This window comes from Apis laboriosa, unplaced genomic scaffold (genome assembly GCF_014066325.1).
Source record: "Apis laboriosa isolate Shangri-la unplaced genomic scaffold, ASM1406632v1 scaffold1321_cov151, whole genome shotgun sequence".
NCBI lineage: Eukaryota > Metazoa > Arthropoda > Insecta > Hymenoptera > Apidae > Apis > Apis laboriosa.
This window is the reverse complement of record NW_025221248.1, coordinates 1,170,198-1,181,710: the sequence shown is the minus strand read 5'-3', so window position 1 is coordinate 1,181,710 and position 11,513 is coordinate 1,170,198. Positions and strand designations below refer to the sequence as shown.

The following is an 11,513-nucleotide window of genomic DNA, read 5'->3' as shown; positions in this document are numbered from 1 at the left end:
ATCAATTCTACCTCGCGATCATACCAAAGGAATGTTATTCTGTAATTAAATAAAATAGTACGTTATTTTAGAGTCTAGAATTTAGACTGTGTATGTGTGTGTGTGTATATATATATATGTATATATATATATATATATATATATATATATATGAAGAATGTAATTAAAATATTTAAAAACATTTTAAAGCACAAGTCATAATATTGCACTTATAAAATACAAAATTGCAAATAATCTTATATTGTATATAAATAAAATAATAATCGTTTAAGTGCGATTTGTTATTTAGAGTGCTCGAGTGTTGTTTGAACTCACAAATTAATCATATTTAATGAAAATAAATGTTTTATTTAGTTTATTAATGATTGCAGTAAATTAATTATTCAATTCCGATTATTGCAATTTGCAAAAAAAAAGTCTTTATTGAGTCATTATTTTTTGTTATATAAAATTTCATAATTCGATAAATTTAGATATTATTTTCCTGTATTTTTCTATTTTTTCTTTTTGATTGGTATATTATAATGTATCGTTAATAAGTAAAACATCTTGAAAATCCGAAAATATATCTATATTACATTCTTTGCCATATAATAGCATACAAGATTAATTATTTGGTACAATCTAAAATAGAATGTAGTTATCTTAGATTGAATTATTCATTGTAAAAACTGTTTTACATTTTTCTCCAAATAAATTAATATGTCGTTTATAAAACTAGAAAATATTCAATACAATGCTTGAGATACAATTAAGTATATCACGATACCGAAGATAATTCTATCTCCATTCTTTTGTATTTTTCGGCTTCTTGTTTACTAACCGAAGGTATCAAATCGTACGCTGCTTTTGAAAAATCTTCTAATTCTACAACAACATATTCATTTAATTTAACATCTTTAGAACTATTTTGATAACTATTTAAAATTTTACGTGCTGCATTTAACCATGCATTTGAACAAACAGAATATAAATCAGCACCAGTCGTATGATTGGGCAATTGAGATATAAACTTCTCTAATTCTTTTCCATTTTCACGGAATTTAAATTTACGAGTTAATGCCTTTAATACATTAAATTGCGAATCACGATCACAATGAATCCCTACATATAATAATTTATCGAATCGACCAGGTCGAAGAAGGGCAGGATCAATGAGATCTGGTCTGTTTGTAGCTCCTATTATAAATACATTATTTGAATAGTCAAGACCATCCATTTCTGCGAGCAATTGAGATACCACACGATCCATTACACCTCCGCTATCACCACTTCGTCCGCGATTAGGTGCTAATGAATCCAATTCGTCAAAAAATATTATACATGGCACTGCTGCTCTTGCTCGCTCGAACACTACGATATTGTATTTTTTATTTTTAAGATATATATTTAATATATATTTCATTACTTTACCTTGTCTAACATTTTTTTCACTTTGACCGACATACATATTTAGCATTTCGGAGCCTTTAACTGATAAAAAGTGAAGCTGATACTCTGTTGCTACAGCCTTAGCAAGAAGTGTTTTTCCAGTTCCTGGTGGTCCATATAAAAGAAGACCAGATTGTCCGAATTCTAAAGTGTTCATTAAAGGTAACTGAATTCGTCGCGTTATTTCATGTTTCAAGTTTATTAATCCACCTATATCTTCCCAATAAACTTTTGGTATATGTGGTGTACCTTTACAATCTGTATATATAGATTGCATATATTCTATAAATGAAGTGAAAAAATTTAAATTGGTCTAATATAAATAATTATTTTATCATTTTTTTATATTTTTATATAAATCATAATTATTTTTATAATATTAAATTTTACCATAAGCTTTATCAAAATCTTCTTGTAAAAGTACTAAGTTAAAAAGTTTTAAATTCTTAGCACTGAAATTTTTCCATTTATCTTTGCATCGAAATTTCACAGCATTTAGTATTAATGTCAATAAGTCTGAATATCTAAAATCTGAACATATTCCAGAAATTTTTGATAAATTCACTTGATAATCAAGATTTTGTTTCATAAGCAACCAAGAAATTAAATTTGTTCTTTTGTTCTGATTTAAATGTTCTAAATGTATTGTTTCAATAAAAATTCTGTTTAATTCTGATGGTATATCAGACTCATTTGTAGTAGCTATTATAATAATTGGATACTTTAAATGTTTATTATATAACAAATTTATCTCATTTGAAAAAGTTGATATAACTCTTTCATCCTTTTGACCTTCAGAATTTTTACCAAATACCTACAAATATTAGTTTAGAAAATTTGCAAATATCTTAGCAAAAATATTTTTAAAATACCTCTATATTATTTAAACAGAGCATACATGGCATAGATTGTTCAGCATTATGTAATACAATGCGTAATTTAGCTTCTGTTTGGGCTGATGTCAAAGCTTGAACTTCAGCAAAATCTATATTAAGAAAATTCAAACCCATTTTTTCAGCCAAAATTTGAATTAATTTACGTTTATTTGAACCTTGTGAACCCTTAATAAGAAATATTGGGTTTATGGATAATTGAATATCTATTAAAAACATTAAATTATAAATCTAATTTATATTATTTAGATTCATTTAGATATTTAATTAACTTTTACCATGTTTAATAAATGGCAAAATACAATGTTCTAAATGTTCCAAAAGTGTAGCTAAACTTGGTGGACATAATTCTATGTGTTTCTCTTCGATTTGATTATAATCAAAATGTTTTTGAGGTAAATAAGTATGTATATTTGGTTCTTGAATAACTGTAGTTTCTCCAAATAAAATATAAGAAGTATCATTAATTGTACAATCTTTATCATTAATAATAATGGAATTAACTTTAAAATATATTATAGACATTAAAGGATTAATATATAAATACATTTGATCCAACATATATTCTTTTACATTAATTCCAAATAAGTCATTTTTTTTTAGAAATCTAGGTTCAGAAAAATAATTTTCTAATAAAATACGTATTAAATTATCTGTACTTTCATATGGATTAGATATCATAGAAACTTTAACTACTGTAGCAAACTTAATAGCATTATCTTTTGCTGGCACTGAAAGGAATTAAAAAAATTTGAGATTTATTAAAATGTTAATTATAATATTTTAATATATACTTACATAAGAAACATTTATCAACAGTGCAGTGTAATGCATTTTCTATATTATATTTCATAGTTTCTGATATAAATATATTATTTGTATCAATATTGTCTTTTTGTATTTTGGGTATAATTAATATTTTATATTTTTTTAAAGAAAATTTTGAACATATATAAAACCAAGTAGGTGTAGAAACTTTAAAATATTGTATATTTGCTAATAAGCAAGAATTACGATCTACGTAATAATTTTTTTCATTATAAAATTGTCTTATTAAATTTTTTAAAGCAAAATCAGATAATATATTCCAGTTAAATTCTGTATCGATTAATGTTTTTAATTTAAAAAATGCAAACTGTACAAATATATACAAAAGTATGTAATTAAAATTATGTTTCATTAATATTTTTGTTAATTCTCGTAAAAAATTTATATAAAAATATAAAGAATTCATATTGCATTTGTAATTCGATTATATTTGAAAATAAAAATCATGTGCTGAAAAATAAAAGAATAATCAATTTTTATATAATGAAATAAAAATCAAAATCGTTTAATAATAGATAGCAAGTAGGTAATATACTAAATTTCATAATATCTGATATATAATAAGTAACTATGTATACTTTAAATGATTTATATTGTGAAATAATTTTTAAACTTCATAATGAAATGAATTTGTTTGGATTTAATGAATCTTCATAATGATTATTAAAAACGAAAAAAAAATAAAAAAAATTAAAAAAAATATAATATTATTGGCGTACCGATTTTGGACCAATCTGCCAAGTTACTATAGAAACAGTGACGGAAGTGTAGATTTAAAGATCATGCAAAGTCCCTTTGTAACAGCTGTCCTATTGGTAATTTTCAATAGGGATTTGTGTGAAAACTATATTAAGCACGGTGAATCTTTCTTCACATCGATTCTCGACTCTTTCGTATAGTATATTGAATTAAAATTTGTGATTAGCAAGACGTAACTCTTGCATCATTTGAAACACAGCATAGCAGAAGACAGCGAACAACCGTTGGTAGTCGCAGCCGTTAAATAGAAAACTAACCTAACCTAAACTCATAGCGTCCTTATTGGAGATATCAAGACTAGATTTGTTCAAATTTGAAGGTCCACTACTATTCGAAGAATATTATGCAAAGTTTTAGTACGTGTAAAAGGTTAAGTGTTTCCAAAGAAAAGATTGCTTACACTTTACTTTATCATTTTATAGTTCAGATTATTGTTTGCATTATATTTAATTAAATACTTGGAGACTCATGCATTTGAATTTTTGATTTTGATACATTCTCACATATTACAATAAATTAAAATTATTAATATATTTTATTGTAATATATTAGAACAAATTATTCAAAATTTAACATGTTTTATTGTATTCATTTTTGAATACAGTTAAAAATATCTTTATAATAGACCATTATAATAGACCAAAAAATAATGTTATCAACTCTTTATTATTTCAATGTTTTCTTCCTTCTAGAATATAAGGTGATTTAATTAAAAAAGTATAGAATTAAGAATGGATCCTGCAACAGTCATAGCTCTTTGTAAGGAAAATATTCAACCATTGCGTTATGGACGAAATGCTGTACAGTTAGGAACTGCATTAAGAGCACAAGAGGATGCAGATGCTCAACAATTACTTTTACATGAAAAACAGTAAGTTAAACAATCATTATTAATTTTTATTTTATTTATATATATATATATTATTTATATATTATTATATATTATATATTATTTTATATATATTATATATAATTCTATTTTATTTTAAAATATATCTTAAAATTTCATATTATTGTTTTTAGAATGTATGAAGATGCAATAAAAAATTATGATGGAGATGATCCTTTAGAAAATTGGTATGAATATATACTTTGGGTGGAGCAAAGTTATCCAAAAAATGGACATGAATCACATATTGGAAAACTTTTGCAACAATGCTTAGCTATATTTGAAAAAGAGACCAAATATCATCAAGATCGTAGATATATACGTCTTTGGATTAATTATGTAAGATTTGAAATATGTTTTTGTAGAGAAGAAAATGTTTTTGTTATTATTTTATAGAATAAGCATTTGATTGCAGATAAGTATGCAAAAAAATCCATTAGAATTATATCAACTTTTGCATAACAATGGAATTGGGACTATGGTTGCAGATATGTACAGAGCATGGGCTTTTGAATTAGAACAAATAGAAGATTATAAACGTGCTGATGAAGTTTATTTAATGGGTTTATCTGCTTTAGCACAACCACAGGATGAATTAGATTATGCTCACAAGTACTGATCATAAAACAATCAATGTGAACAGAATTATTTATAATATAAATTTTATCCATTCTAGGAACTTTCAACTTGCAGTTGCGCGTAAAACATTAGGACGTACGGATGATCGTAATGAAATGTCATTATTTGAGCAACGTCAGGCTTTTAGTTCTTTAAGAGCAATAAAAGCTGGTAAAAAAGTTGGTAGTATACGTACTGGACATCGAGTACGTGAACATTTTCCTGGAACAATTCCACAAATTTCATCAGCAATACATCATACTAGACCAAATTCCAGGATACAGATATATCAAGTATATAAATATTTAATGATATATTCGAAATATAATAATATAAATATACATTAAGAAATTTCTGATGATATTTCAGGATGATATGCCAAGTGAAATGAAAATTTCAAGTATATTAGATCATGTACCAGTAGAAGATACAATACATAAAGAAAATACAATTAAACCTGGTCCATGGAATAGTGGAAGTAAACGATGTCCACTAATGATATCTTCTACAAAATTATCTTTCAAAGGTATAATTGTATTTACAAAAAAAAATATATTTATATATTACATATTTATATGAAAAATTCTTTTTTTTTGTTATCCATTTTATTGTTACTTAAATCAGTTCATGAAGATCAACCAGATGACTTTGATGCAAACAATCTAAGATTATTTCCAAATCATACATATTTTTTTGATGGTAGCAAATATCCAGAGCATTTAACAGTGCCTGTATTTGTACCAGATCCTCCAAATCCAAATATTATATTAAGGCCTCATTATCCCAAAGAATTAGTTTATGCTAATAATATGGATCAAAGTATGGAGGAAGTAAGAGCTCAAGTGTATTTACAAAGGTAATTTATTTTTATTAATGGCTTTTTAATGATAAATAAATTTTATTAAATGATTACAATTACACATATTAAAAAAATTATAATGTAATTATAGAGCACAAACTTTAGAGAAAAAGCATGATGTATTAGATATAAGAGAAACTGATCGCCAAATCCAAAATAAAAACTTTGAACCCAATCATCAGAGGCATGATATATCTTTACAAGAATTATGTCAAAGACAAGAGTTTGAACAACAAGAGATAACAGAAAGACAAAGAAAAATGGAACAACAACGTAGAGAAGTGGAACAACTTGAATTGGATAGACAGAGACTTCAAGTTGAACAACAAGAACTTCAAAGGCAGCAATATGAAACTGAAAACCAAGTTTTAGAAACACAAAGACGTGAGGCAGAGCAACGTGAATTAGAACGATTAGAAGCAGAAAGAATTGAAGCTGAAAGGATTGAAGCAGAGAGATTAGAAGCACAGAGAATGGAAGCAGAATTAAATTCACAACGAAAGTTACAGTCCAGTTTTATTCATCATACATCATCATTGAACACTGATCCTGAGGAACATTTACTTGGACAAAGTCTTACTGTTAATACAAAAGAAGCAATGTCTGTCGTACAAGATATGTGGCGCTCTCCTGATGCAGTATCTACAACACCTAATTTTCGTACTCCTATGACACCTAGAATTCCAGATGCCAAAAGTAAATTATCTTTTGACATACATATGGATAGTTCAATGACACAGCAAGCAATGTCAAGTAGTAAACATCATTCAGGATATAATGTACAACCTTATAATGATCAAGAGAATCATCAAAACTATTCTACTCATCAAACTTATTCTAATCAAGAGCATCAAACTTCTTATAATAATTCTGGATTACATAATACGTACCAATATCAAATAGAGGTATAATATAAAATATATATAAAAAAATTTTTTATATACTAAGAAATTTTTTTATTAATTTCTAAAATAATTAATTACAGCAACATCATGAACAACAAGTACAGCAATCTCATTCCCGATCACATCATTCACAGCATCATCAACAATTAATTCAAGCACATCAACAAGCTCATGTGATTCCCCATCATCATACTCTTTCTCATGTATCACATTTACAGTCTCATAGTCAAATTCAACATCATCAATCTCATCCTCAACATCAACCATCACATAATCAACATCTTCACAATCATCCTCATCATATGCAACATATTCAAGTTTATGGCAATATAATGCCAAATGATATTGCTTATCAACAATACCCTTCGCAACTGGAATCCACGTTATTGCAGCAAAATATAGAACCTCAGAAACAACTTCATTATTCTCCATATAACGAATCAGATGTTGAAACCAGTAAACCTTATAGAATGCCACCTGAATTACCATATATAAAATCTCCAGGAATGAATCGTAGAGATATTAAATATCTCGAAAGTGCTGAAGATAAAGAAAACGCTATCGTCGTTGATTATAATGGACCAATGGAAGAAAATATGACACCAAAGCCAGCTGATGAAAATTCTTTATATATCGATGAAAGTCTCGGTATCACACCATTGACGGGAAATAACGATACTTGTTTCACAGAAGCATTTAATACGCAATTAACAAGTTCAACACCTATGACTAATCATTTTAGACAATCTTACAAAATAATAGAAGGAACTCCACAATATTCAAATCAATGTGCTGCACCTCAATCGTATGCAATTTTTAATTATATAATTAATTAATATTACACTCTAATTTATATTTATTTTATATTTTATTTGCAGCTCTTCAGATGCACCTAATGGTGAAACTGAAGATAAGTTGAGTGTTATACTAGAATCTACTAGAGAATATATTTCAAGTAGTTCTAGCAGCAGTACTCATACAAGAAATACTGTATTAGGTTTTACATTAACAAAAGAAGATTTGGTTCCAATAAAAGAACAAAGTATTAATAAAGGTATTTTAATCAAATATTTAAGAATTTTTAATTTATTTTTAAAAATTCGCTATATATGAAGGAAGATTTTGTTTTTAATAAGGTCTAGAAGATGAAACAAAAGATATTACTTTATCTGCGAATCAACCTTATGAACAAAAGCTTCAAGCACAAATTCAAGCTCAAGCCCAAATTCAAGCTGTGCACGCTCAAAGTCCGCGTACAGTACAACGTAACGTGGATCAAATTACTTCTGAAATTAAGAAGAATTGCGATCTGCGAAAATCAATTAACTTTAAGTTTAACGAAATAGATCAACAAGAAAAAGTTGATTCAATGGAATGTGAAGAGCACCAAGAACCTATGGAAGAAGCAGAAGAAGAAAGCTTTCAGTTACCTTCGGGAAATATAAATCCTTTTGATAGAAATTTGATAGCTGGTCTTTTAAAGAAAATTAAATTTCCCCAGTCACATCATGCAGAGGGATATGTGAGATTAAATATTAATTTAAATAAGCTTGTGCCTTCTACTACAATTACGCTTGGTCAGTGCATTTTGATATACTTGAAACATATATTAATATTGTCATACAATACTGATCTCATCATACATGCAGTATTGTATTTTTATATCTATATTTGTTATTTTTATTTTTTTTATGTATTTAGGTACTGAAGCGTACGATTTGGTAAAGTGCCTTGGAAAGGGAACGTACGGTACAGTATTTAGCGCAGTGAACTCACAAACAGGTCAAACTGTTGCCCTGAAAACTCAAAAGCCTGCTTGGGTTTGGGAGTTTTATATCACTAGGGAAATAAAAAATCGTCTTACTAATCCACATATGGTAAAATATTTATTAATTATTTACAAATAATAATTTTATCATTTTTACAATAATAATGTTTTTTTTTAGTTGCGCGGATTTATGGATGTTTCGATGGCATATGTTGCGAATAATAGTAGTGTATTAGTTTCAGAATATTCCAGATTTGGAACATTATTAGCAGTAACAAATCAAATAAAAATTGCTACTGGTAAACCATTATTAGAGCATTTGGCTATATTTTTCACAATTGAAATATTACAAATTGTGGAATATTTACATAAATGTCAAATAATCCATGGAGATATTAAACCAGATAATTTTCTCCTAATGCGTTTGTATGTATTTAATATTTATTAACATTTTATTAAATTATTACAAATTTATAATTATAATAATTTTAGACCAACAGAAGATGTGAGACCAACAATACAATTAATTGATTTTGGATGTAGTATAGATATGAATCTTTTGCCAGAAAAGACAACATTTACTCAAGTTATAAAAACAGAAGATTTTACGTGTATTGAAATGCAAACTGGAAAACCATGGACGTATCAGACCGATTTGTATTGTTTAGCTGCGACAAGTCATTGTTTATTATTTGGTAATTATATGAGAGTTTCAAATATTAGTGGTCGCTGGTTTATTACATCAAAAATACCAAGGTATATATATTTAAAAATATATAAAAATAATAAAAATATAATTGATATGATTTTATTAAGTTATAAAAAATAAGATTTATTAAAAATTTATTTAAAAAATATAGGTATGCTAAGAGAGCTGCTTGGGAGCAATTCTTCACAGAATTATTAAATATTGAATCATGCGATAAAATGCCGGATTTATCAAAATTGCGCAACATGATGGAGGAAACATTAGCACAGATGACGGATGCACAACAGAAATTTAGAAATTTTGTTAATATTTTAAACAAACGATAACACTTACTGAATATATTGTATCAAACGTTGTGTCCCTATTTGTGCACATATTTAGTAAAGAACCAACATTTATTAAAAAAATTAATGTTATTATGCTATTTATTATCAAAGTTAATATTATGGTGACATATGTAATACACAGTTAATAGTACATGAAATGCACTTTATGGCCTGCTTCGTGGAGGCTTTAATGGACTATATTGCTTGCACATAATCAATTATATTAAAAATATTAAATACTTAATTCGATAAAAAAAAAAATTTCAATTTAATGATATTATAGACATTTTATGCTCCATAAGTTATAAAAATGTCTTTCAAGATACCTCGTGGCACAGTACCTGGATGTTAGCATCTGTCACGTAAATTATGTAAAGGTAGATTTGTATAATAATAAAGTTGAATTAAAAACGAAACTTTGAAAAAAATGGATATGTAAAAAATAAATATTTATAATATCATATGCAAAGATAAATGCGGGTTGTTTATCCACAATGTTTTATAATTACAAGCGAAAAAAATTTGGGTACTGACATATTATGAAGTACACCATGTAAGCTTGCATTCTTAGATAATATGTATGTAGTGTTTATAAAATATATATGGGATAAAATAAACTTCTATTCGACAGATATCACATTTTTTTACACGCACACATATGTATTGTAATGTAATTATATTTAAAAAATTAAATTCTCTCGCATGTTCTGTAAAAAATAAATAATAAAATACAAATAAAAAAATAATAACAATAATAATAAAAACAAAAATATTTGTTTTAATAATTGATTTTAATATTAATATTTTGTTTCGTTTTAGATATTTATTTAGAAAAAATCTTTAATAATAAAACATGCAAGCTCATAAAATGTAAAAATTTAATATAATATATAAGCAATTATATACAAAAATTATATTGATATACAATTTTCTAATTTGTTTTATTAATTTTTTATTTTAAATGTGCAGGCTTAATCACTAGTATCCACTAAACAGGCCTTTATGTAGTATATTTTATAAAATAGAATTTATATATATATATATATATATATATATATATACTTAATATGCATACAATAGAAATTTCAAAGCTTGTGTTCAAGCAATTCGATCTTAGATTTTATAAAATGCATAAGAACATTAGGTTGTCTAATATTTAAAAAATAATATAAATTGTATATGTTGAATTAGAAATCATAATAATAGACAATCTATTGCTCTCATTTAGAAATTTCTAAGAATATGCCTTATCTTATTTTAACGATATAACATAAAAATATTTATATTCATATGAGATATATCTACAATTATTCAATACCTATATTATTAAAAAGAAAAAAAAAGAAAAAAAAACGAGTGGTATTGCTGAAACTAAATTTAATTAATATAAATAAATTTTAGAGGAAGTTATAGGTGATATTTACTACTATTAGTTTACTTATTTTTATAAAAATTAAAAAAAATGTTTCTCTTCTAAAAACTCTTAATTATTATTATTTAAAATTTTTGTTTTATAGATTTCTTCATG

At 25.9% G+C, this 11,513-nt stretch overlaps 2 protein-coding genes across 3 annotated transcripts; one reads left to right on the top strand and one right to left on the bottom strand.

Moving 5' to 3' along the window:
- Nucleotides 1–47: 47 nt before the first annotated feature.
- Nucleotides 48–3,573, bottom strand: LOC122720781 (peroxisomal biogenesis factor 6). Its single transcript, XM_043947748.1, has 6 exons — nt 3,123–3,573; nt 2,603–3,055; nt 2,304–2,530; nt 1,822–2,245; nt 1,414–1,713; nt 48–1,353 (listed from the first exon to the last, which is right to left on the bottom strand). The coding sequence occupies exons 1-6, from the start codon at nt 3,556–3,558 to the stop codon at nt 761–763; spliced, it is 2,433 nt and encodes an 810-aa protein (XP_043803683.1). The 5' UTR covers nt 3,559–3,573; the 3' UTR covers nt 48–760.
- A 296-nt stretch (nt 3,574–3,869) lies between these two features.
- Nucleotides 3,870–10,710, top strand: LOC122720778. 2 transcript variants are annotated; one of them, XM_043947745.1, is made up of 15 exons: nt 3,870–4,267; nt 4,604–4,782; nt 4,935–5,139; nt 5,216–5,412; nt 5,477–5,711; nt 5,788–5,944; nt 6,043–6,274; nt 6,369–7,182; nt 7,263–7,987; nt 8,061–8,236; nt 8,319–8,759; nt 8,884–9,059; nt 9,129–9,376; nt 9,443–9,706; nt 9,811–10,710. In XM_043947745.1, exons 2-15 carry the CDS (start codon nt 4,643–4,645, stop codon nt 9,983–9,985), a joined length of 4,185 nt encoding a protein of 1,394 aa, XP_043803680.1. In that variant the 5' UTR covers nt 3,870–4,267; nt 4,604–4,642; the 3' UTR covers nt 9,986–10,710. The 2 variants fall into 2 exon arrangements, with proteins under 2 accessions (XP_043803680.1, XP_043803681.1); XM_043947746.1 differs by having other exon boundaries at nt 3,870–4,280.
- The last annotated feature ends 803 nt before the right edge of the window (nt 10,711–11,513 follow it).